A 27,691-nucleotide genomic window follows, 5' to 3' on the forward strand; every position below is an offset into this window, starting at 1 on the left:
ATACATGAAAATAACTTACATCATTTAACTGATTTCCTTTACAGAAGGAAACTAATTGCACAGAGCACATCCTTTTCCTAAATGCTATATACATTGACATATGGAAGAAGGCACAAAGTATTTCTGACAAACAGGTACCATTTAAAATCCCCATTTGCTGTAGGTCACCTTGCATTCCCTGGACAGCTTTTATTATTGTTCATATCAGCCTAATGCTTGTCTAATTTTACGTTAGTCACACGAGTATGTTGATCCCATTATGCAAAGTAAGCAATTGGCCTCTAGTCAGAATTTCATAAGATTCTTAAGGAAGTGATCAACGTTGAACAGCTGTAAAGCAATTGCTGCTCAGGGCCTGAAGAGGGGCCACCTTTGTGTTGGGGCTGGAGGCAGGGAAAAGAAATGAAGGCAACATCTAAACAAAAGGTAAGTGCAGCATCACCAGCCTTAAGAACAAGACTTGCACTGATTTGGGTTCTGAGCCGTTTAAATGGCAGTCTTTTAATAATTTTAATGAAGATAAATGAAACAAAGCCCTTTATATAAACAGTTTATTTACTCTAAACAGCAACACAGACAGAACGCCATATAAACACAAAGGAAGTGATGCAGAATAAGGATGCTGGCTGACTTTGGATCTCAGAGGCTTTTAAGCAATTACAACCTAGTTTCTGAAAGATAGAAAAACAAATTCAGGGAGGGAAGGGGGTGGAGGGCATGATTTTTTTTCATACAGCCAGCTAGAGGCTAAATATAGTTCTAACATTTTAAAGCATGCCTGCATCAGATAGCAAAGTAACTAGAGATACTAGTGAATTTATAGAAGTATAAAAGTTTATAATTTTACAGCAGTTGAAATACTGACATCAATATTAAAATAAAAGCAAGTTTTACATAACAATCAAAAATACAAAAGACTGAAGGAAGAGACCCTGTATGAAAAAACTGGGGGCAATTCAGCAAATTTAGAACTGTATACAAGTGGCGAATATGGAAAATGGCACACATACAACCCCCTCCCCTAAGTGGATATTAATTGTACATAGCAACATTAGATTTTGCAAAAGTTTTGTAAACAAGTTCTTGCCAAACCAATCCCTTCCTTTTTAAGATGCTGCATGACAGATGCTTATGATGGTGCAAACTTCTTGGCTTGTGCTCGAACCCTCTTTTCATATTCCACTCTGTTTTGGCTGAATAGAAGAGAGAGAAAGGGTAATTACAGCTTGGTAAGTCAGAAACCATACTACAGAGTTATTGTTCTATTTCTCTTCAATATGAAACTAAGTCATTGCTGAAGACAAAACCATTAGGTAGGAATTCACTGAACCCATATTAAAGGCTTTTCTGGACCATTACTCTGCTAATTTCCTCTGGAGGAAAGTAAGGCACTGTTTAACTAGTTACTTCACAAAGTTCCCTTGTCCAGTGATTGCACTATCTGACTTCATACCACACCAGTCGCTACCAGCACGTTTGCACCAGCTGTACCTGATGTGCAACCATTCTTGTTCATCTGGACATCAGTTTTCCACTCCCCATGTTAAGACCTGAGGCCATCAGCAATAAATTTCAGTATCCTAACAGCCCAAAGTGGTTCATATGAGCAGTTCACTAACAGTTGGTGGACTTAATGATTTTTAAGTATCCTCTTTACTGCTTTGGGGAAAATTAGGAAGAACTGTTTAAGAAAGGGGAAAATAGTAAGGGTGTGGTAGTTTCACTGCAGACCCTGCCTCACAGGGTTAGTTTTATCCTAACTTTCAGCTGAAGAAAAGCTAGGTCAACATTTTGAAAAAAAAACCACTATAGTTCACCAAGTCTAACATACTAGATACAGATTGATTAAATAAGCAAGTACCACTTCAAGGAACTGTGACAAGTCATTAAGCCTCCGACTTGACACATGAAAGGGCAAGTTCTTTGCTTTTAATTCTTGGGCCAACAAGGGATAGTAGTAGCCTAGTACAGTGTCCATTTACATTTAACGCCGTATTTTATATTAGCTGTCAGAAGTGTCAGTCAAGAGCTAAACAAAAACTTGTTACCATTACTCTTGTGCCAAAGGTAGTTTACAGTGACTAGATTTTGCAGACAGCTTTGCAGTAAAGTTATTTTCAGCTATGAAGGCTTGCTGCAGTAAAAAAAAAAAAAAGGCAGCAAATTATATCCTTAGAAGTTGACCATTTGGAGGGAAGAAAGTAAGCCAATGTTGGTCACATTCAATTAGCAATTATCAGCAAATAGACTGAAAATAGTCTTTTCTCATAAACAAACTTACAAATTTTATTCTAAAATTTTAAGTTATATTGCATTGCCACGTGAGAACACAACCTAGCTGTGAAGTCTCACACCCACAAAAGACTGTCTGCCATCGTAGACTCTGCATGCCTACAGTAGAGGAAGTTGGTTTGCACAGCAGAAGTGCTGAAGTTACAGAGCAACAGTACCAAAGCAATCCTGAGAATGAGAACAAGTGTTATTTTGAATACAAAGTTTATTCTTCAAGTTTAAAAACTTGACTAAAAGGCATCTATTTAAACCACAATTCATCTTCCCTAATATTTATCAGCTCTGCCAAATTACAGATGCAGACAAAATCCTGCTCTGTTGAGCTTCTGTCAGGTACTCTTTAAGGAGCACGAGACACATAGTATCCCATCTGAAATACTGTGCATGTCCAGAAGACAAGAGGATGAATGAGGTGACTATCTATATTTGAAGTAGCAAAAAACATGTAATAGTTTATTCCAAATAGATTATTTTTTTCTAGAAGCACTTACAACAAAGGAGAAACAAGACTAGCAAAGACTTTTTATACACACATGTGCGTGGGAGGTGATAAAAAAACCACACAAATACTTTTACACATGTATAAGTAATCTTATTCCTGCCCCATCTCCCCTCAGAGAGGCTTTTTTAGGGGGAAAAAAAAAAGCAGGGGAGGTCTGCCTGACTATCACTGGCTCTCAAAGGTGCTGCTGAGAACCATGGTCACCTAACTGTCCACCTCTTTGTATTCAATCCCATCAAGTCTTCATTAGATAATTAGCCTGCAACATTAAATCCAAGATGCACTATCTATCCCTAATTTCCTTTTCAACAGGATCTTGTATCAGATATCTATTTTTGACACAGCTTGCATGTGAAGTCTCATTAAATGCCATTTTTCAAACTTGCACTCTCCTAGAGGCTTGTTTTGTCCAGAATGGTAATTCCACATTTTCACCTTGGTTGTTACTTCAGTAGCTAAATGCCAAAAGCATTTATTTCAAGCATTTTGCTCCCCTAAAGTTTACAGATCAGCCATCCACTTTTAATGGTAGGAAAATTTTAAGACTAAGCCTAAAAAGAGTACTTTTTAGCTTGCAAATTATCACTTTTCCTAACCAATGCAAACTTCATTCTGCTAAAGCTGCAAGTTTTTTATACTTCTTAACCTATGCTTTTGGAATACCTAGTTCTCACAAAATGCCACATTTCCTACAGCAAACAAAGAAACTCTCCTTTATCCTTCAGGCACAAGTGCTTTCATAGTTACCCACTACTGCACAGAAGCAAATTACTCCTACACTGATGAATGGGACTTGTCACCCGATTCAGTCTTCTCTAGTACTGGTCTCATCCAATCATTATTCCTCGTCACAACTACTTAGCCTTTAAGGGAAAGGACTCCATGTTGGGCTAGAATCATGGTCTAACCAAACAAGTCTTCACACTCGACTGCTGTTGCAATGGTATTAAAGATCTACTAGCCTATTAACTGTGAAGTTTGTTCAAGTTTAGCACAAGCTAGGCACCCCAAAGGATACAGATATGAAGGCAAGAAAAATCACCTGATCATTCCTAAAAATATTTGCATGTTTTTGCATAAGTAACAGACAATTGAAGGCAATTAAATGGCTTTCAAGCTGATATGCACAGATACCTACCAGTAAATTGTGTAAGCCTCTGCTTGAGCTGGGTCTTGAATATTTGGTTCATTTAGAAGTTCTTGTATTCCTAACAAGATCTGTGGAAGAAGGAATGGAAGTCACTTAGGCATGGATATTACTAAGAGACATTCAACTAGAAAAAACCCTTAGAAACCTACTGTAGAAACACTCGGTGAACATCCTACATCCACATAAGATAAGCAAGCAAAGGAAAGGGGCTACGAATATGTCTAAGAACAATTAATGACCTGTTTAATTGTGATTGCTGGCCTCCAGTCCTTATCCTCCTCTAGGATGGAGAGACACACTGTGCCTGAAGGATACACGTTTGGATGGAATAATGGTGGTTCAAATTTACCTGATGAAGAAGAGAAAGTTACTTGCATGTAGCACTAAGGCCAAGATCAGAGAGCTGGTTTAGATCAGTGGGCAAAAAAACCCCAAACAACTGGCTAAAGACACGATCACCCCTCAAAATAAAAACACCTCCCTCACACAACCCGTTCAAGTACCAAGGCAAGGCAATACATGTTTTCAGATCTCTGAGGTAGGTAAGTCAGAGATGGGATAAGGAAAATTTTAAAACTTAACAAGGAAACTAAGTATCTGAAGATATCTGTTGTACACTGTACCAGGAAAAAATACATCCATGTTTTAGATGAAGTCCGTGGAAAGGTTAAAGTTGACAGATTTTTTTTATTTTTTCTAAGTTCTTGGCTTAGAAGACCAATTAACAGTAATAATATGCAAAGGGATTTGGTCTAACCATGCCTGCCAATTAGCTTCCAAAAGAGTGTCAATCAAGTAGTGAACACTTACAGTGCTGCTTTTGTCAAACTTTAAGGAAATCCACACAGCAATCCTCCTCACCCCACATTTTGTAATATTGATCACTTAACTAATTTCATCACAGCTTTCAAAATGTGAAGTGGTGTGAAAAAAAAGAAAAACACAACTTTCCTTAAAAAACAACAACAACAACAACTATGGGGAAGTAATAACCATGCATAGAACTTCATGGACTAAAAATAAACCCATGTTTTCTAGTTATTTAACTTACATTTTGGGGGTGAAGAAGGGTAATCATCCTTGAAAAGCATCCGTAGTTTAAATAAGCCTCCTTCCCATGGTGTCTGTAAAAAGTTGAGTTTTAGATTACAGCAAGGAAAAGTCAAACTTGTGGAAAAACACTGAGAAAGAATACAGTTTCTCTGGCATAGGATAAGACATCCTTCTGCTACACAGCGGAAACCAGATGTCCTACACAGAAGTGTTGGGTTCACTCCTTAAAACAAACTGAAGTAAAGATGATCTCTCACTCTATCAGCAATAATAATCAAATCTTATCCTCAGGGACAAACAGGTATGTTTGAAGACCACCATAGGACAAAATTCCTAATTCTTTCCTACCTGAATCATGTGGGTTTTAGCAGAAGGGGAAAAAAAAGCACACAAGAAACCCACCCCCAAAAGAAAAAGCACTCCACTGTCTTTGGTATTTATTGTGCAAAGTCTCCAGCTAGACCAGAAGAAAGAGCTATAGAATACTAAGATAATTGTGTTTCAAGAAGTGAATGTGTTTGAATACATTTTCTATAATGTATTTGAAGAACTTGTTCTGAACAGCTGTAGCCAGTTGTCAACAACTAGAAATACCTATCCTCCATACCTTCTCAGAGGAGACAAACTTTTCCATTTTCAGAATAAAGAAGCCTTTTGATAGAATAAACTTTTCCTGTTTTGTTTTCTTTCCGTCAGGGGAGAAGACAACAGCTTTTAATAATTTCAAGTATAACAACAAAACAGTAAACAAAAAGTTTTTACTGTCTTTCTGATAGAGCCACGTACCTTATGGATGAAAAGACAGCAGACACTCCAAAAAGCCTTACTGAGATAACAGTGTGACAGCAGTATCATCAAGATTGCATTGCCTTACTATACAAATTGGAGATGTATCTTTGAATCAAATTCTAGGTAGTTAACAAGGGAATTGCTGTCAAAAAGTGAATGGAGACTCAAATGCAGGATTAACACCACTTCAATTTTTCTATCTGGCTGACATGAAAGCATTTTGGTGGTTTCAACTCCTCATCTGTCTGAGAAGAAGCAGCTGCACTACAGTGTGCCTCCAAACACAATGTCAACAGAAAGCAACTGGTTGGTCTGCTAAAGATGAGAAAGGTGTGCTGCTTCTTTATAGAGACAGCAGTTTTACTCACGTAAAACCCTTGATTTTTTACATAAACTACTACCAGGAATCATATGAACATAACTAATCTTTTCCTGGTGTGATGCATTTTTTAGGAGGCAAGAAGTGGATGTTAAGGGTCTTGTTCACTCCATTTTGTGGTTTACAAAATTTTAAAGCAGTAATATGAATATTTCATTTGGGATGAAGACTTAACCCAAGTATTTAAAGGTGTAAATACCCAGGTATTTAAAGGTTATGTATCCTGACAGGATACATAACTGGCTATTATGAAGGATAATCTTGTTTTGTCAGAACACAAAGGGACAACTTTTTCCTTACACTGTTAAATTACTTTAATGGCTTCTTTAAGAACTAACTTGAGCTGTGTGGACAAATTCCAAAGTACTGTGCCTAGCTATGTCCGTAGCAGCGATGCCACGTTAAGCCTTAAAGTGGGGCAGTGATACAGGATCTGCAGGCTTTTCCTACACACGTTGTCTTCTCACATTCTAAGAAATGAGATTGTAAGGGGATTTAAGCAAGTCAGCAAGAGGCAGTAGAACAGGGAAAGCAACAAAAAAAATCCCACATCCAATGCGAAATGCTAAAGACCCAGAAGAATGAAAACTACCAAAAAAATTGAGATAATTAAGTATTACCTCAGAAGAAATAGTTGCATCCAGTGAATTTAAAAATAATCTCTAGGTGGTAATTAACATTTTGAAAAATAGAAACACGATTCTGCTCAGAATGAGATGTTATAATGGCAGTGTAGAAAAATCAAACTTGCATGCAGTAATGATTATTTCCACCTAAAACTTTGTGTTTGTCCTATCCCCTACAAACAGTTCAACCTGATAAAAATAAATTATTCTGGTCTCTACAGAATTTTTCCTTTCTCTTATTATTTTAAGGAAAAGGACATAGCATCTAGCGACATCAGATAAAAATAAACAATGTTACAGAGTTTTCTGCTTTCCCTAACAGAAAAAGAAAAATTTCCATAAAATGGAAGGCAGTGAGATTCCATGTTGATAGTGCAGAATTATCACAGAATTGCTGGAGGTGGAAGAGACCTCTAGAAATTATTTTCCATGAAATCCAGTAAGTTAAAAACAGTGCTACAGCACTTCTCTCCGACTGAAGGATCTCACTGTTTTGTGATTAAAAAAAAGTACAGGCAGTTAACCAGCAGAGGCAACGTTTTGGAAGTATTAATTTTCAAGCTTTTGGGCTTAAACCAGTAAGAACAGAAGTCACAATAAACCCTGGCATAAAGCTGATAAGCTCAGATCAGATCAATGCAAGATTCCTACACATTCCTCTGAAAAACTAAATTCTTAAGATGGTCAGTGCCAACAGCTGAATAGGCTCATGGTACATTTTGTCTAATATCATTCTTAGCCCACTCCACCTGGAGTCTAAAGCAGCAGCAGGATCCAAAGCATTTCTATTAAACTACATGTAAGTTATACTCTCCCCATCATCAGTGAGCAGGCTTATAGTGAAAAGTAGTGTAAGCGAGACAAGAGGACAACAGTAAGTCTTACCCCTTTCTTTCCCGGAATAGCACACTCCCAGTTCATTAGATTCATTGTGCCATCTGGATTTTTTGTAGGTACTGCTACAAATCCCTGAATTACAGCAAAAAGGCAAAGCATGAGGATTTCAGAAGATGTGCTTAAATTACTTCATGCCATTTTATCTTTACATAGAGTTCTCTTTTTGCCCTACACAGTTTTAAACAGCTTTTTTATTTAAAATATTTAATTTAAAAAACACATCACAAAGAAAAAAAAATCACAATTAAAACACCAAAATAACAGCAGTCAGAAATTTGACAGTTCTCATACTTACAAATGGATGATCTTTTCTCCAGGCTTTTCTCTCCTGTGCAAGTCTGCTAAGAGCTATGCCAGACATATTCAGAGTCCCGCTAAAACAGAAATAATTGCTTTTAGTATGAACTTTTACTTACAGTGTAAACAACACATTATACTACCTGTTCATAAGTCCTGCTCACTCAAAGTATTTTGATCTCTGATTTTCACTGCAATAGCCAAGACAAACATTTTTGCACACCCTGCAGAAGTTAACATCAAGTTTCCAAGTTACTGGACTTGACCTACTAAATACCATCCCCACCTTGTGTTTTATATTTGAACCACATCTTAGAAATGACTGACAGCAGCTTGCCATCAGAAACACTACTAACAATGGGAAAAGGGCTCAGTTTGCCTACTTGTATGACTGATACACACATCTCTCTCCTTACTACACCACAAAAGGTATGGCTCTCTTCTCCAGGCAAACGCCCATACTGCTCCTGTTTCTGGCAAAGAGGTGACTAAGAAATGTTTATTTTAGACCGTACATTCTCACTGAAGGCCAGTACTCTATACAAAAGCAACACAGGTACAGACCTTAACAAAATCACCTCAGTTTTTCTGCGATGCCACTATCCTGCCCTCAGCAGCAGGAACAAACAGCAATACAAAACTGAGTTAAGGAAGTAACCTGCACCTCCCAAAAGGCAAGTTCTCTATTTCAGTATGAAATGAATCTTTCTGCACATTCACTGCATTAGTAACAGCCAAGAATGGTGACTGAGACTGTAAAAGAAAACACAGAGCACAGGTCACTACTGCATGTGTCACAAGAACACTTCTAGACACCAAAGTTTCAACAGAGCCATGCTTCCAAAACCAATGGTGGATTCTCCACTCACCCCTAACAGAAGTCAAAGTGAGAGTTTATTTTCATTGTCAAACTGTATCTAAACTCAGGGTTTCAGGAGCCATATGGTCAAAACAAATTCTAGTGAAGGTTTTTAATCCTCCTCCTCATTGCACTTCTACCCATTTTAAGTAAGAGCAGCTGGAGAAGTCAGGCCAATTTGTTCTCAACTCCACACACAGCTAACAAGCCTTTGTGACAACGGAGAGAGTAGAATTCTTCCACTAAACAAGCACACAGAATTCACGACAGGAGTGTTGCCATTCCATTGAAACAAACATTAAAACACTGGTCAGGAATTATGCAAAATTAATGCTGTATTATTGTAAGAGTACTGCAGTCTACTACTATAACCATATGAATTGTAGCTCACCAAGATCCTTGTTTTAAAAATCTCACATTTCCACCCTTTGTGCCATGCCCCTTAGCACAATGCTCCTGCTGAGGAGATTTATCAGGCACGGACCTATTCCATGTAAGACATGTAGATATGTTCACCTCATGTTCATCTGCTATGTCCTTTGAAGATTAGAAGACAGCACGCTTCCAATTTAAATATTTACACATCAAAAAAGGCTTAGCAGTGCATACACCTGAACTAGGAGGCTTTAAAAGGACCAGATTAAGTGTTTTATGCAGTTCCTAGGACAGCTTGTATTTCAAATCCCTTCACCTTGCTTTTTTTCCAAAGTCAGTTTTGCATGGATGGCCATAATTTGTAATTTCAACTTTACACTAGCAATCGAATTCATGGCACACAAAGTTTGTTTTTTTTTTAAAAGGGATTGTTAACACTAAGTAAATATGCACACAAAACCCCCCTGTTTTCAGTCCAATATTCCTCTAGTATTCCCAACACGTGTATCTGTATCCTGGTTGTATCAGATCTGAAGGATGTAGTCAACACAAACTGTACCTACTACCTCAGATTTTAGTCTGTTCTTATGAAGGAGATGTGGAGCCACTGAAAAGATCCCGGCAGAACAAAAAACTCCCTTAGCCAAATTATACAGGGAGTAATTTTAAATATTTTATGAGCCCATGTCCCTGTAACAGATGTAAATGAACTGCTGAATATACAGTAGAATTTCAGTTGTGCTGTTAGTAGCTGGTGGCCCATTATAATAACACTAAACTTCCCAAATTATTTGTTCTTATAAACCATTCAAACATTCTTAGATAGTTTAGTAACTCAGCTACCTTTTCTGCCAAGAAACACATGATGCTTCCAAATACATGAATTTTATTTTCTGTGGCCAAGAGCCAATGAATTACATGCACCTCAAGGGAAATGCCAGCTTCTCAGAGGGCATATAAACCATGCATGTCCTACAGAACACCACTAATCAAAAAACTTTTCCACCCTAAGTTTTCAGGCTCTATTTATCCTGCTTGCTTGTGCGACTGGTTATTAACTATACTGTGCTCTAGTAAATTAAAGATTTTCTTATGTTCTATAAATACGTTTTCAAGTCTTGAGGAACTTGACTTAGTTAAGCACTGAAAAACTACACTGAGAATTTCAGTGTATATGAGAGACCAGAGCTTGCACCTGTGTGGTCTCCACAGGCTTCAGTTACCCTGAGAAGGGCAGACAAGCATCACAAACCACCACCGGGAAGAGGTTTGAGACAATCAAGTCTGAAAGTCCACTTCAAAAATTAAGATCCCATTAGTCAAGCACCCCCTGAAAAGCAAATCAATCTATTAACAAAATGTCAACATAAACTCTCTAGTAGCTCTCCAGTAAAATAATTTAACTTTAGTTCTGCTGGAGCTTGAAATAGAGCAAACAGAGACCGATCATCCCCACCTATCTTTTGGTCTCAGAAATTGTGGGCAGCAGGAAGGAGTGAGATACTAAGTGGGTATTAAACCTGAAGACAGGATATTCTCACTTCTACTTTTATCTTCCTTAATAATTTATGTGTATGGTTTGTTTGGGTTTGATTTTATACTCTCTCCCCTTTGGAGAAGTTTACCCAAATTTCTGCATTTTACATTTAGCTTTTGTCAGCTTTTGAAATACCTTGCAAATGCAAGACATCTCTATTAACCTGAAAGAGTTAAACCCCACCAAGAAAGAAAAAAAACAACACCCCAATTCTTAGGGTTTTGCTTTTTTTTCCTATCACATCTAGTTTGTTTCCTTCACCTCAGCAACTTATTGCTTATGCACAGAACCAAAGTCCCAACATATTTATGTGCCACATCACTAGAAAGTACACAAGCTGTTGCACGGGAGGAAGAGTATCAACAGAGGCCACACAAGCCTAAAAAACTACTCTTCACATTTTGTTCCGTTTTAATCCCCCCAGACACATCCTGGCATTAAGAGGCAGCAATATCCCTTTTAGTGTTATCGACTCCCTCCATAATTAACAGAAACTTCCAATTTACTTGGTATCTTGTCTCTGCTGCTACTACCCACTTCAGAATAAAGGCAAAACAAAACCAACACACTGATCACAGCTGAAAACTTTGTGTTCCATTAGAGAACATCTTCCCTATTTACACTCTGAGAGGGAGGAGGGAACCTACTTCCACACACAAAAATCTCATCTTGCAAAGAAGCTTTTCCGTGCCACAGGAACAGCAGTCCCTAAATACATCAACAATACCCTCTTTAAGGCTCTAGAACTTTTAACAGCTCTAATTCAAATCAACCAGAAGTAAAAAAAATCGTTACGATTGCTAGTCTCGCATTTTTACTTTGCAGGCTAAATAGTGACACAGGAAGAAATTACAATTTGGAGTAGTGTGCCCCAAACTACAAACTTGACTTTTCAGAAGGGTGCAGGAAACCAAGGGTGAGGTACCAAAGCACGGTAACTCTGAACTAGAACAGCCTCCTCCTGCCTGCGGCAGGTAGGAGAGGCGGCACTCGCCGAGCGGCTGCCGGAGCCGCAAGAAGAACAACAAAAGAAGCCGCGCGCTCACAGGTCTGGGCACCCGACCGGCCGAGGGGCTCCGCCCGCAGCCGCGCCAGGGCCAGCACGCCCGGTCCCGGGGGCCTGCGGCGGGGCCGGGGGCAGCGGCGGGGCCTGCACACAGCGCCCGCCGCGGGTGAGCTCCCGTCGGGCGAGGGCCGCCCTGCTCAGGCCGGGCGGTACCCGGGGCTTCGCAGCGAGCCCGGCCGGCGGCGGCCGAGGCCTCGGGGCGGCCGCGGAAGGCGCAGACCCGACTCCGGCGGGCAGCGGCGCGCTGGCGGGCCCGGCACCGCAAGAGCCACCGAGCGCTCCAGCCCCGCGGCTGCCCAGCCTCGGCACCGACCCGGAACCCCTGGGCAGGCCCGGGCCGCCCGCGCCCCGCCGGCCCCGCCGCCCCGGCCCGCGCCCCGCCAGGCCTCACCGTGATCAGCAGCCGCGCGTGGCCCGGATTGAGGCGGCAGCGAGTGACCCGGATGTTCCCGGCTCGGCTCCCCCCCTTTGTCTGCTCCGGAGTTTCCCTCCCTCCCTCCCCCGTGCGGAGCGCGGCGCTGCTGCGTGTCCCTCGGCCCGACCCGTCCGTGCCGCTGCGCCGGCGCGGCGTGACCCTCGCCAGCATCCGTCCGCCACGCCTACTGCATCGGCGGGACACAGGACCCAGAGCTGCCCAGCGCAGCGCCTGAACACGGAGCACGGGAGGGAGCCCCAAGCCCCGCCGCCTCCTCGCGCCCTCGGCCCCGCAGAGACCCCGTCGAGAAGCGGAGCCGGTGTCACCTCGGGCGCCCCGGCCAGGCCTGCTCCCCCGGAGGGCACGCGCACGGGTCTGTCAGGCCGCGCGCCAGGCGGCCCGAGCCCCGCCCACCGCTCCCAGCCGCTCTGATTGGGGGGCGGGGTGACGGGCAGGCGGGGCAGCCTATCAGAGGGCGGGGCGGGGCTGCGCGGGGCGCCTCCTGGGCCCGCGCTGCTGGTGCCGCCGCGGGGTGCGGGGTCGGGGGGGGTTTTGCTTCTAAGAACGCGTTTTTAGGGGGCTGTAAAGTCTGACGTTCTGTTCTCCTCTTTGTTTTCAATTCTAACGCAGTGCAGGGGCTGCAGCCCCGGCCTCCGCTTCGCCAGGCCTCGCACCGGCCCGTGTGGCGGAGGCTTCACTGTCTTGCACTAGAAGTTGGAAATGGTTTCTCTTCTTGGGAGCTCTAGAGTTAACTAATTAACAAAGCATCACGCACAATCCAAGCACGTGCTGAGCGGGGAACCGCGGGCTCCACCCTGGCCAGCAGGCACCTGCCCGGCAGGAATTCTGTCCCTTCCTCTCCACAGGGAGCGGGAATTGCTGCCACCGGCCCCTACAGGTGGCAGGATGAACTGGGCGGTTTTGTTTACATGTTGCTCTATTTAGCTTTTTTAATTCCGTTGGGGTTTTTTTTACTCAAAAAAGGGTGCACATATGTCCCCTTTACACTCACTTTTGCCAACTGGTGAAGACACTTGAAGCTACGGAAAGAGCAGGAAACTGGATTGAAAGTAACACTGTAAAGTGCAAATGCTTTTAGTAAGACAGTCTGATAAAAACATAGATGCACATATTGATTAGTTAATTTTTACATTTGAGCAGTTTGCAGTTAGGACTTTAGTAAAATTCAAATGCAACTAAAAGGCAGGAAATGTTTAGTAAAATGACACCATTTTACTAAAGTTGCTGGATATATAAAGAAATATTAGAACGTGCTTTGCATTTTAAACTGATTAACTGTTAAGATGAAATTCACCTCACATGAAGCTGTGCAGCCTTTAAGATTTGAGAGTTCATAGGTCTTAGCTTCTCATACACAATTCTTACTAGCAGTTTGGAAAATAACAGCAGTCCAGTGGTCTTAAATACTAACACTGAATTATTAACTTTTCTATACTTGTAGAGGGCACAGCTGACTGATTTCAGCAACCTGTACTTGGTACTCAAACATTTACCTTCTTCACCCATTTCTATCTGTAAAACTCATGCAGCAAACATGTACTAAGCAGCTGCTTATTTACACTTCTTATACTCTATGTTGGTCTTACTATGTGTCAATTTCAGTTAGCTTATTTTTTTTCAGACAAACATTTTTATTAAAAAGCAAAGTATAGATTCTAAAATAAATCTGCAACATTAGGCAGGGTTATTTGTGAGTTGTGTGAAAGAAAATGTATGCAAAGTGATTAGCTAAAACTTGGTAGATGTTTTTTTTTACATGATCCATACCAGATTGGACTATTTCCTAATACAATGATTCACAACAGTCATAGTAAATGCTAAGTAAAATACCTTAATTTCCCAGCAGGTATGTATCAGAATATGACTTTTTGTGTCAAAGTCTTTGGGGCAGCAGAAAAGGGCCTGTCTGTTTTACAAAGGAAGAAGTATTACTGCTTTCTGTCAAAATGACATTTTATATCTGAAGTGCTAAACTAGGAACACTAATGATACTACACCATTCACGTCAACAGATTTAGAAAAGAAAGATTTAAGACATCAGACTTTAAAAGGGAAAAAAACAGGTTTATTTCATGCAGTTTACAATACGCTAGTGTTATGAAAAGGTTAAAAAAATACCCACACATATTTTAATTGTATGTTTGTTTTAAAAATGATGGTTAACTGTGACCATCTTAAAATTATCTGGGAAGCCCTAGCAGATTTGTATCCAGGGAAATTCCATGGATTCAGTTTCTTGTCTATGTCTGTGCTAAGAGTTTTGGCTAATGCAAATGCATTAAAACCAGATCAAAACTCAAAACTTTGCTGCAGTAAGAACACTTCAGAGATAATGAATTGGCACAAAATAAAGTGTTATTGCTAACGCACTACCCAGGAAACAACATGTTACAAGTATGGCCACTTGGATATCAACACAAACAGCTGATGCACAACTGATTTCGAGACCAGTGATTTGGGAGAAGAGGGAAAAAAAAGAACATCAGTTGAACTGGGTAAGTGGGAATTCATAGGAAATAGATTTTTCATAGCTAGGCTCAGATGAGGCTCAGGACAGAAGCAGGTGGAGATAGTTGCCATTTGATAGTCCTTTGGTTTGCTGATCTTGTTTCAGTTCCAGGTAGACAGGTCAGCAACATTTCTCTTACAGCGCCTTGGTACTTGCTTCATGCTAGCAAGTACATGTGCCAAGTTAAGTTTCAGTAGAGTTGTGCATAAGCTTCTGGAAATTCTTCAAAAGAAGAAAGAATCGTGACTGACTCTTACTTTACCAGGCCTGGAAATCTCAACAAGTGTTAAGTAAAAATTTAGACTCAGCTTTCTAAGGCGAGGAGAGTGCTGTCACAGAACCCTGCCCCTTCCACGCACTCTCAAAGTAGCCAAGTAACTTTCCAAAAAGTTACTCTCACTACAGTAGTTAGCAACACACATTCTAAAGAGAACCCTCTGCTGGGCCCAGAAAGCTGAAGCACTGAACGTCTGACGAGTGTATGCCTTGGTAGACCTTGCTGAAGTGAAGGACAGGTAAGTTACAATGAGATATTCAGTGACAATGTCCTGGAGCAGAATCTTCCCCAAAGTGTCTCTATTGCCAGGGCTGTTCATAAAGGTTGTTAGATTTCAGCACAGGCAATAATAAAGTGGTGGACAAATATACTGTCTTCTCTAGTGTATTCCTTACCAAGCTGGATACTGAAATTCCAAGCCATGTATCAACACTTGTATCTGCAACTGGTTCAGCCATTTGCAAACATTAGAGTCCATGAGTTGAAAGAAAAAGAGACTAGCTGCTTTTTAAACATAGTATGTCTCTGAACTTCAAATTAGCCCTGGAAAGGATTTTAGCCCTTAGCATTTCTGAACTGAAAATGGAAAAAGGACCTTCTGTCTGACACTCATTTAGGCAAACTGAACAATAAGATCTATTTAGCCCTTTGAAGCTTCAGTTCACTTAGAAGTCTTTAAAGACAGCTCCTGAATGTTGTGAGCCAAAAGAAAGAAAAGTTATATGACACTGAGTTCAGAAAGCCATCCGAATATTTATACTATTTTGAGAATGAGTAATTCTACACAAAACCCCAGATCCTCAGATTGTCCTTAAAGCTGGAGATGACTGCAATTTGAACTATACTGAAGCAACAAGCAGCATCCCCAGCTGGTATGTATTTCAAGCTTGCTGTGTTAGAAAAGACACCTCTCCAATGACCACTGGAAGTTTAAACCCTACTGTCCTGAGCTAACAGATACTGTTAGAGGCATAACAGAATCTCCTGTCTTTTCAAGGGCCCCACCTTTCAGGACTGATTGAAGAAGTTTGTTTTCAAAACTTGAAAGATGCTTTTGATGTGATGAGGGAGAGAATAAAATAGGAGAGTGACACTTTCTGATATTATCACATCTCAGGTTTCATCTCCACTCTTTTTCTCTTGACTTCGATCTCCTTGAAAAACCCAGTACTTTGCTTTTCTCTCAGTATTTCTCAAGGAATGTATTCCAGTATACCTGAAGGACTGGACAATACACATTCTAATCTAGTTTCTAGGTCATTTCATTCAGTCAGATATTATTGCATTTTTGCATTCCCAGCTTATTTTTTGTAGAACTAAGAAAAAGACATTTATGTGTGCTACTCTTCTGGTGGTAGCTCTCTGCTGCTCAGAGACTGACAACTCTTAACAACCTGAACAGCTGTTCACAGAACAGTGTTCTGTTTTATGAAGCAGGTTTCTGAAAACATCACCATCCTACTCAACAGGCTCCCTAAGCACACCTGCAATCAAGCTTCTTTCCTTGTTTAATCTGCTAGAAGTTTTCATTTTGCTCCTGAAAAAAAACCCCCTCTCACAGAAAAAGATGAGGTTGATTCAGTTTTGGTATTTTCAGGAAATTGTCCTGTTTCTAACCAATCATAACTGTGCATTCACAGTGCTAGAAATGGAGCTACACAGCTCCATTTCTTCTGAAAAAAATCTGAAGACAAAAAAGTTGGATGAATACATCAAGCTCAATTTCTTAAGAAATATCTTTTACTAATGCTACAATGAAAGGTGAAAGGAACTTTTATCACTACAAGAAACCTAGCTGAGTTTAAAAAAAAAGAAACAGTACATTTTCCACATTTTTTTAGTATATGATTCTGAGAACTGAAAGTTTAGTAGGGAATCAATATAAGTTTCTAAATACAATCAGGCTTTTTACACACAACTGAATTACTGTGGGATAACAAATTGAATTAGCCATAATCTATGGAAACCCCCACATAAGTGGGAGAAAATTCCAGGTAACCTTTTTTCTTTTGTCAAAACCAAACAAACCTATTCCACATTAACTGTGGAAGCTGCTGCATCAGACTATACTTTTGGACGATTATTATGGACCAGGTGACATTCATGTCTCAGAGGCCTCAGAATGGCTTGTTCATTGCAGATAAACTGATTTAATTGCTGCTTGAAGAAGTAAAAAGCATTTAATAAAAAAATGTCATCTCCAATACAGAAAATTAGCCTCTACGAAAGCTAAGGCAAACAGGGTACTGTTTCCTAGCTCAAAGCAAGAAATTGCTACGGTAAATTTGAACTTCTCAGTTTTTGAACAAGTTTTGCAAGGAGTCATGTAAATGCCTTTAAAGAATTTCACTGAAAATCCACTAGTTAATCTGCTGAAGTAACGCCCTGTTCCATGGACAACATGCCAAATAACTTCACTGAATTGAGACTATGAATATAGCAAATGGGTAGAAAGTTAAATCTTTCACAGAAATTACATTTTCATGAGAGGTCAAGTTGCTTAACTGTTATGTTTTGTTATCTCTCCCTTCGTGCTTTGTTTCCTTCTGCTATGGTCTCTTTGTGCTCAAGATCCAAAATTCTAAACTGAAATACTCTTTTGATTTAAGAATAGAGAAGCTGTGTCAATCCAGAGTAAAAGGCTTTTGCAGTACAGCTTTTCAACTACAGCCCCTAGTGAACCCATCAGCTTTAAACAGTGATAGGCAGTTATTCTGAGGTAAATACTCTTAAAATGACAGAAAAAGAAACAAAGGAATCCAGTTTAAACATTACCTCATCATCCTGCAAGGTCTTACCAGAGGAAGCAATGTTGGCAAAACATGGCAATTAGGCTGGACTCTAATGCAGTCACCTGTGTTACTGTAGCTAATCTTATTTGAAATTACAAGTCAAATAAAAAAACCCCTCAAACTTACTTAGGAATAATTTCTTAATGCCTTGAAAAAGGCATACAGTAGCACTTCCATCTGTCTGAAAGCCTCACAAAAATTAAAGCAATAATGATATGAGCAAGCAAAGAAAAGTACTTAGTCTGGGTGGTCTCAAACAACAGCATATTTAAAATAATGTATAAGGTACCTGCCTGTTAAAGTTCTCTTTTATTTTTCTTTCTTAAAATCTTTCTGAGGTATTGGAAAAAAGTGCAAAATAATTAATCACTCATTTCCCCAAAATTTGCTACAACAGCAAAACAATGTAAACTGGATTGCAGGTAATCTCACCATAAAAGCATGTTTTTAAACTGAAAATACTCCAGTGAACGAAGCATACTAAGAAACCCCCTCTCTTTAACATAATCTGAATTTGTTCAGTTTGCTCATTTTGTTACTCATGCTTTGCTGTTGTCATTCTTAAAAATTTCACTTTATGAAATCAAATACTCTCTCTTTTTTGGTTTACGTAAGAGAGACAACAGAAATGCTGATTTAGAAGGATCATTGTAAAACAGGTATTTTAGGCATTAAAATCCACTTAGGCTAATGCAAAATTACTCCACATCAAGAAAACAACAAGAAACATGGTTGGCTGCAATTCCACGAGCCAGGAAGCTCAGAGAATTCGGTGGAGTCATCCTGTTTAAAAACACAGTGACTACTGCAGCAGAGGAAATGTTTTAATATGCAGTTAACACAGACAACTCATGCTTATTTTCAGATACACAAGATAATCTGTTACTATTTAGGGGAAATTTGGGTGCTAAATTTAAGCTGGTAAAATATGGGTGCCTAAAAAAGTATAAAAGTAGAAACATTTCCCCCCTACACAATTACATTTTTAATAAATTCAATTCAGTTTTAACACCTTAAAAAAAGACAAACATTTTATGTGTTGTGTGGAGGGGCCAGCAGCTTCCAGTGCAGACCACATCCAAGTCGCAAAATGCGTTACAAACCCTTTCAAGCACTAGATGCAGCATGGACAAAACATTTAGCCCACTGCTTAACCTGCTTAGTAGAAATGTTTTTTACAAATTTTTTCTGTCAAACTTCTATCAATGTATAAGTCCTTTAAAAAAAAAAATAGACCTCAGGTGTTTGAAAATCAGGCTTTTGTGTAAAGGATTACCTAGAGTACAGGCATAAATTCTGGTTACTGAGAATGGAAACTGTAATGTCTTTAGAATTCAAAACAATCTTGTAGCTTTCTGAAACTCCCATCTACTGCTTTCATAATGAAGCCGTTTTATACTGTCAATTTCTTTAAGTGTTTTAAATATGTGCTGAAGATTTTGCTCAAAACATAGTGTATTAAAAGCTCCAGTCTTGTGTATTAGCCTTCAAGGACAAACTAATAAAGCTGCACCAGATGTTTCCAAACAGTGTTCTTGAACTGCATAGTTGAAACAGTACAGAAAGACTGGTTACAGGTATCCTGAATGTCTGAAGTAATTCAGTTTTTCAATCAGATGAGCTTGTGTTCACACTCAAGGTTGATTTTAATCCCAGTCATGGGGATAGGGATCTAGGTCTAACCACTCGTATTTCTGTACAACGTCCGGCTCTTTAAAAATCTCTACCAAAATCCACACAGTTCAATGCTTGTAGGCATTTTACAAAAGCACAAACACACATATGAGAACAAACATCTCAAAAGAAACAGAATGTTCATTTGATCACTTTAAATGAATTTTGATTCCCCTTCCAAACATCTGGCTAAGACTGGAGCATAACTTTTGCAGGAGGAGACTGTTTCAACAGAAGGAACATCAGGAATAACTCAGATGAAGGCCATTTTCTCTGAGTTTAGTCTTCCCTTTGCGTATTAAAATATGCTATAAATCCAGTCAATATGTACACCCTTCCTTCATCTGTTGTGTAACTTTTTACTGCTAGTTTCAGTTGATCTCCTAGGCTGTTATTACATAATAAAGTATGTCACGGAGACATAAGGAATGTGCAGTTTAACAGAGTCAACTAGGGCTGCCACTGATTCTGAAACAACATAGGCCCAAATATTTGCATTTGCAGGCTGTCGTGTGTGTGTAGCACCAAATACATTGTCCTTTAAACGTTTACAATGATTAGTAGGAAAATGTCTCTGAACTGATCAACATTGGGTCATCCAGCACCAGACATTAAGTGCTACATGTCTCAGAGGAAAATGTGAGTGCATGGTCATTTCTTTTCAAGTGACCAGTGCCAGTCAGCCCACAAGAGGTACGACCATGCACTACAACCAGAACTGTACACACACTCCCACACCATATATTCCCATTATGTAATCTTGCAATGCTTTCAGCCAGTTGACACCAGCTTAGAGGCAAAAATGGTTGAACCCAGATCAACAGAAAATTGTCTAAATTGGATTTTTTTCTTTTGCAGCCAAGCCTCTTCAGTGTGACAATTCACTGTGTCTTGGAATAAAAGAGAAAAAAACCTGTCACCATTCAATATTGTCTTCACATCCTGGAACCTCGTTCTTGCAAAATCTGAAACAGAGCAATAAAAATTCTATAAATGAAAATTCACTCAATGTCATTCCTAATGAGAGAGGTCAAAAGAGCAATATAATTACTATTTCAAATAACTGATAAAGTGACAGGGAGCTGATTCAAGGACATTGCTGAAGTCTGTGCTTTCAAGCTGAAAAAAGAGAGATTGATACATACATATCTACTATAAAATATAATGAAAACAGATGTAAATCACTGGTACAAAATTAGTGTGATTAATATAACCAAAGATTAAGGGTTTGTAGATGTAAAATGTAAGCCATTTAACCTCTTCCTAGTTCCAAAGATACTTGGGTACTGTGCGGTAAATGAACTTGGGTACTTTATTAGAAATTGAATTTAATGTTCATTGCATATCGAACCTTTCATACACTACCTTCTTCACCATTACCCTCTGGAACGCCCCAGGCAGGCAGCCGAGAGGCAATTCAGGCTCTGGCTTCATGAGGAAAAATGTGTTTCTCAAAAATTCTGTCTAAGGAATTTGATTCTCCTGCTGTTACCAAGGAACTGAGATTTGCATTACAGAGAGTAAAAATAATTATTTTTTTTTTCCTAAAAGCAGTTGGTTTGTTTAAGATTCACTTTAAAAGGCATATATTAAACACAGGAACTGAAGTCTAATGGAAACAAAATATCTACCACTGAAAATGTAGGAAACCAGTCTATAGCATCTTAGGACACGAAGACTGCCTATTCTACTTCCAACTTGACTATTTTTTCCTCTTCTGTTTCAATTCCATTTTGCTCCTTCAGTGAGGAAAGTATCCAAGTCTCAGAACTGACTGTTCAAGCAACACCATTTCTCAGGTGGCTGCTCTAGCCTGGATGGCTCTGGACTCTCCTATCCTGCAGGGAAGCCTCCCAGCAACTGCAGCACCAATCCTGACAGCAGCCAAACAAAGCAGTAAGGAAAGCTGCAAAGGTATCGAGCACTAACAGCATTAATCTGTAAGTAAAATTACCTGATCTTCATTTGCTTTTGCTTCTTGACAGTTTTCCTACTACCTTGATTTCTAAAACTGAAAGAAAGCATGGGCACCATCTCTGGACAATGGCACAGCTCTCTTGGATGCACAATTTCTGTGTTCGATTATTTCAGCGTAGTCTGATGTTAAGACCTAGTACTCAGTAGCACCTTCCATCCCAGAGGACCCACAGAACCTGACAGCCCACACAAAGGCTTCCGTCTTTGAGCCGGTAAAGGCTGGCAACCACTTAGCACAGGGTTTCATGGACGGTTTTAATTAAAAAAGTGTAAGTATTTGTTTTCTTTTTAATATTATTTAAAAGTTGATAATTTATCAGCCTCTATCAGTCATCAAGCCTAACACATTTCCTAGCGGATTGTCATTAAGAAGGGTCTCACCTGCTTTGCACAACTGCAAGGGATTTTTTAAGACCTGGAGTTTATAAAGAACCTGTCACCATTGTGTTTCTCAGGGACAGTTCAGAGACAGTTCAGTGTTAGCCTAAAAATATATATATATACACACTTTGTCACTTGCTCACTGCACTTCCTGCAGCCCCTGGATCTTGCTTTGTGCATGCAAATTATTTTTTTTCATTTCAAATTCAATATTGCTGTTTTGGAGCTATAAAGCCAGGTGTCACTGCAGCTACTTTGATAAATTTCTAAAATAGAGAAAGATGCTTCCCATGGGCTGTGACATGCTTTAGGATACATTTTAGATGCAACAACTAGTAAAATATATTCAACGAGGATTACACAATCTTACACAAGATAGTGGCATTGATACCCACTCATGGTAGCTTTCCTACAGTGATCTGAATGCAGGTTTGAATCCAAAATTCACAAATTGAGGCTTACTGGAAGGTGGGGAAATATATAATAGCATGATAATAGAATCATATGGGTTGGAAAGGACCTCTGAAGATCATAAAGTCCAACCCCCCCTGCTGCAGCAGAAACACCCAGGGCAAGTCACACAGAAACGTGTCCAGGTGGGTCTTGAAAGTCTCCTGAGAAGGAGACTCCACAACCTCTCTGGGCAGCCTGTCCCAGGGCTCTGTCACCCTCACAGCAACGAAGTTTCTCCCCATGTTGAGGTGGAACTTCCTGTGTTGTCACTCGGTGCTGTTTCCCCTCGTCCTACCACAGGTGTGCTGGTTTAGTTTGGTGGGAGTTTTGGTAGGGAGAGAAGGGCCCCAGGGGTGGCTCGGGTAAGAAGCTGAGAAGATCCCCCTGCTCCAAACCAGCCAAGGAGCCATTAGAGGGACAACAGATGCACCTCTGCCATTAACTTAGGAAAGAACTGAGAGAAGAGCTGAGCAGAGACAGCACTTAAGAAAGAAGAGCTGAACTGGAGAGGTGAAAGGCAGTGCTGGGGTGAAGATCCCGTGGTTGGTGAGGAAGAAGGGAAAGAAGGTGCCCAAGCACAGGTTTCCCTGCAACCCATGGCGAGATGGCTGCTGTCCCCCTGCATTCATGGAGGAACATGCTGCAACATTCCCTGAAGGAGCCAGGAGGGATGAATGTGGATTTGCTGCCAGCGGCCTGGGATGCTGCAGCTGTGGAAGCCCCCGGGCAGGGGAGGTGCCTGTTCCCAAAGCCCCCGTGACTCTGCGGGCAGCGCTGGAGCAGCTCCAGGGCTGGTGGGAAGGGCTGATGGAGCAGAGGTTGGTGGAAGACTCTGCCATGGGAGGGACCCGTGGGGAAGCAGGGCAGGACTGTGAGGAATCCTTCTTCCTGAGGAGGAAGGAGCAGCAGGAACCACCAGCCTGTGAACTGACTCTAAACCCCATCCCCTGACCCCCTGTGCAGTTGCGGGAAGGAGGGAGAGAAACCGGGAACAAAGGGATTTGGGCGGGAAGAAGGGAGGGGTGGGGTGAGGTGTGTGAGCCCTGCTCTGGGTGGGTCTGTGTCCTGTGGGCATCTGGTTAGCGTGAAATTAAATTATTATTTTTCTCCAACTTGAGTCTGTTTTGCCCAGGACCTTAATCAGTGAAGAAACCTCCTTGTCCTTTGTCTCACCCATGAGCTTCTAGTTGGGTTTGTCCTCCCCAAACCACAACAGGGCACCACTGAACAGAGACTGGCCCATTCTTGACATCCACCCTTCAGGGATTTATAGACATTATAATAAGGTCCCCTTTCAGTCTTCTTTTCTCAAGACTAAACAGCCCGTGGTCTCTCAGCCTCTCCTCATACGACAGATGTTCCAGTCCCTTAATCACCCTTGTAGGCCTCTGTTGGACTCTCTACAGCATATCCCTGTCCCTGTTGAAGGAGTTAATTTGATCCTCTTCTCCAGGCGGAACAACCCCAGATCTCTCAGCCTGTGTTCACAGAAGAGCTGTTCCAGCCCTCTCTCTCTGATCATTTTCATGTCCCTCCTCTGGACCTGCTCCAACAGTCCTTGATAATTGGCTTTCTGGGCTGCAAGTGTACATTGCTGGCTCATCTCCAGCCTTCCACCCATCAGCATCCTCAAGTCCTTCTCTGCAGTGCTGCTCTCAATGCATTTATAACCCAGTCTGTACTGATACTGGGGACTGGACAACCCTGGTGCAGATCTGCTGTGTTCAGGATTGTCTTTCTTGTCATGTTTCTGTTCTGTTTTTCCTCCAGGTGCACCAGATCCAAAGACGACTTACTAACTCTAAAAAACGCTGAATTAAGTCTGACATCCTGGGGACCTGAGTGTGATTGCTTCTTAGGGAAGCAGAATGTGAGAATTGCTTCTTCCCACTAAAAATAAATCTGCTGAAGATGGAATACCATTTTAAGGACTGATCATCTCTCAGGCATCTTAAGAATCTTGCATTCAATTCCAGCACAGTGCCAGCTAATTTTTTTTTTTTTTCTATAAAGCTTCAGATTTGATCCATTCCTTGCAGGCATTCCTGAAGACTTGACAAAAGACTTTATTCTACCTCAGCATTAATTGCTGTTAGTACTGATTTAGAAAATAATGCAGGTTCTTCTTCAGCTATGCAGAACAAACACTTCAGACATAACTATAAGGCTACTTTACAACTCAAAATTTCAGGTGTATAGGAGAGAACCTGGAGTTCAATCTCATGCAGTGGTAAATATCTTCAAATTATATAGGCTCAAATGTATTGCTGAATATTCAATAGTAAGTTATCTTCTAGAAACTGGATAGCAGAATAAATACAAGCAGTCAGTCCTTGCAGACACAGTAGGAAAATGTTGCAAAAGTTGTTTTTTCCAATGCAACTTTTGTGTTCTTCCATTTGTGACTTTTAAAGTATATTGATCTTCAATAAAATGTCAAATTACAGTGAAAAGGATCTGTTTCCTCCCTGGAGAGAGTTGCTTCATGCCATAGATTTAACTCTAGCACCGAGATCATACTATTTACTTATACTTGTCAGGTCTTGATTAAAAAAATATTCGCTTCAAAATTATCAGATAAGATCATCTTTTAACTATGTTGCACTTCAGTCAAGTTTGCTAATTTATTGCCAAATTAGGTATTTACTAAAAATGTATTCTGTAAATTTGTATATATATAAAAAAATTGACAGAAAAGCTGGTGCACGTAAAAGAAAAAGTAGTTCTGACCCCACAGTCTATATGAAGAATTTTTCTTCTCAGCAAAGCTTTAAAAGAACCAATCGCAATAAAGATTCTAATGGCAACACTAATTATTCTATCTAAGAAGCAATATCTACAACAGGAAGTCTATCTTTTCTAACCATGCCACAACTATAATCACAAACACACACGCCACCAGGACTAGCCAAAGGACAGCACTAGTGGGGGTAGGAATTGGATGAGGCAGAAAAGCATCTGGGTAAAATCCTAGGGCAACTAGTGCTCACCATGACAATTACACTTAATCTGAGTCATTCATATCGTAATCCGTTTCTTCATCCTCACTCTGAGTCGCATGCAGCATGCAGCAAGTATAGAGAAAGGAAGGGAAAAGAAGAGATTGCAAGTGAGTCAGAGCTGCAGCAAAGTACAGTCCACTTACACTTGACGCACCTGGGAATGACATTTATTTACTTTTACCTGGGATCCTCCACTCTTTGTAAGAAAGTATGACAGCAGACAATTTCAAGGAGGAACATTACAAATTTCATGAAAAAATTCCTTTTTCAAATGTCCTAAAAGTCAGCAGATAGAAGACAACAGTGCCATGCAGCATAACAATGGGAACCACAACTATAGCGAAAGCTTGGGCAAAACTGTAAAGCTGGTACCTTAACTTCATGTACTCTTTGCCACACATGGGAAAGGATAGCACTTGCGAATCTAACTTGGGATGCAGAATTTCTAAATAAGCCTTGGTCATTTGTCCCCAGAGCGACAGGTCAATGAGGCAGTGTGGAAGAGAAGAACACTCAGGGTTATCTTTCAGTGGTGCCGTGGCTACCAGTAAAAGACACACGAACCATTTAAGTCAATGTCCCAAATGCCTTAATTTCGTTCGCTTTAGTGTGTTAGAAGGTTACATGGAGGTCAACTACTAACTTACTATGCAAACTGGTTTAAAAAAAAAAAGAAAACACAAAGCAAGAAGTCTCTAAAAAGGAATGAAGGTGAAGATTAATTAGATGGGCTACCAGAAGATGTTTTTTCCTATTCTGAAAGTCCAGTACTATAAATTAAAATGAAAGCGCTTGTCCATAAATACTACATACTGGCTGTTTTTTGCTTCCTCAAACTGCTGCAAAAGTAACAGGATGACTTTCTCATGGCTTCTAAAAGTCAGCCCCAGTATCTGAACACATTATTCTGTATATATCACTGGGTACCACAATTTCAGTCACATGAACTTCATGAAGATCAACTCAGACATTTGATGAATAGATTGCAGACCAGAGGATTACCATGGACTAAGAGGGAAATATGGGCTAAGAGGGGAATGTTGAGCCAACAGCTCCCAAGCCCAGCCAAGATTCCTGAACACAGCTGTCAGAAACTTCTCAACCAAAAATTTTTTTATTTTATTTTTTTTTCCAGACACAACATATACCTATAAAAATGTTACCTATTAGAAGCACAACATATAAAAAAGTTATTCTTCAAGTTTTGCCATTAATTGCTAGCAACAGCTAAACTCTTACAGAACAAAAACAGTGAATGTTTTTATCTCCAACCAAAACTAACAGCATTTCTTCTTCATCACCCTGGTCAAACTATTCTCTGCTCTCTTTTCTGAAACAATAACCAAGAAGCACTTCAATGGAAAGGCACAAGATTTAGCTTCTCTCAGAGCTACTGAATTTACAGAGTTGTACTGCATTCTGAACTAGCTTTTGCATTTAGGGTTTAATAGTTTCCTTTGATCCGTATTTTCTTTTACATTAAGGATGCAGTGTAACTGACAACTTCTGAAGCTCCTTGAAGATGTACTGTCGTTCCTTATGAAGATGTTTGTACAGTTCAGGAATCCTATGTTTTATTTCAGGTACATATCTCAGCCCTAAATTATTGTCAAACATCTCTCTAGCTTGGCAACTTTTGAAGTTTTCCTGAAGCATCCTGGCAAGAGCAGACCTTGACTAGGGTTTTGGGAAGAGTGAGCCATGGCTTATCCTGGGTCAATGTTTACCCTTGACTACATCAATGCCTTTCAACACCTTGGAAGTTTTCTCTCAACAGTGACAAAAGAACATAATTTCACTAAGAATCCAACATAAAGCCTAGAGTATTTTTATAGCGCAACTTACAAATATGTCTCCGTATGTGTAGCTGCACAACCAAGTTACAAGGCACTGAAAGCAGTGAAGTTTTACCTATTTGAAGCCACAGTGCCAAGATCCAGATCAATTCTTAGCAATATTTCAAAATTAATTTCTTTGAAGGTGATTCCTAAAAAAGCAACCTTTGATATTTTATCAATTGTTTCCATCTACACATACTCAATGATAAGCATTTAAGCCAACTACAAAAGCATCCCATTTGTCTGTAGTCATATCCTCACACAAAGGAACAATACCAGGATTAAAACCAGTTTGATATGCACAGAAGAATATACTTAAATACATAACAGATCTGCTTTATTACTACTCAGTTTTCACATCTTCCCTTGTACAAACTCCGACAGACAACTGAGTAAAATGCTAAGATATTGTGTCCATTACAATCTTTTTGTAAAGCTGGTGACAGAAAGTAAAGAGAACTAGGTAGAAGCCTGAAAATATTAAGCTAAGAAATACCTTCATTTTATAACATATTGCAGAGACAGCGTAT

The 27,691-nt window shown here is 40.2% G+C and overlaps 2 protein-coding genes across 3 annotated transcripts in view; both read right to left on the reverse strand.

Moving 5' to 3' along the window:
* Positions 1 to 537: 537 nt before the first annotated feature.
* Positions 538 to 12,322, reverse strand: UBE2I (ubiquitin conjugating enzyme E2 I). Its single transcript, XM_051632570.1, has 7 exons — positions 12,214 to 12,322; positions 7,984 to 8,062; positions 7,677 to 7,760; positions 4,996 to 5,068; positions 4,184 to 4,293; positions 3,933 to 4,012; positions 538 to 1,193 (listed from the first exon to the last, which is right to left on the reverse strand). Exons 2-7 carry the CDS (start codon positions 8,047 to 8,049, stop codon positions 1,130 to 1,132), a joined length of 477 nt encoding a protein of 158 aa, XP_051488530.1. The 5' UTR covers positions 8,050 to 8,062; positions 12,214 to 12,322; the 3' UTR covers positions 538 to 1,129.
* Positions 12,323 to 14,301: 1,979 nt separating this feature from the next.
* KCTD5 (potassium channel tetramerization domain containing 5) overlaps positions 14,302 to 27,691 on the reverse strand; it is a 32,281-nt gene continuing 18,891 nt past the window's right edge. For both annotated transcript variants that reach the window (XM_051632007.1, XM_051632006.1), the window contains one exon: positions 14,302 to 20,475. In XM_051632007.1, the coding sequence (XP_051487967.1) occupies positions 20,446 to 20,475 (30 nt within the window). In that variant the 3' untranslated portion in view covers positions 14,302 to 20,445. The remainder of the gene's footprint in view (positions 20,476 to 27,691) is intronic.

This window comes from Apus apus, chromosome 14 (assembly GCF_020740795.1).
Source record: "Apus apus isolate bApuApu2 chromosome 14, bApuApu2.pri.cur, whole genome shotgun sequence".
Taxonomy (NCBI): Eukaryota; Metazoa; Chordata; class Aves; order Apodiformes; family Apodidae; genus Apus; species Apus apus.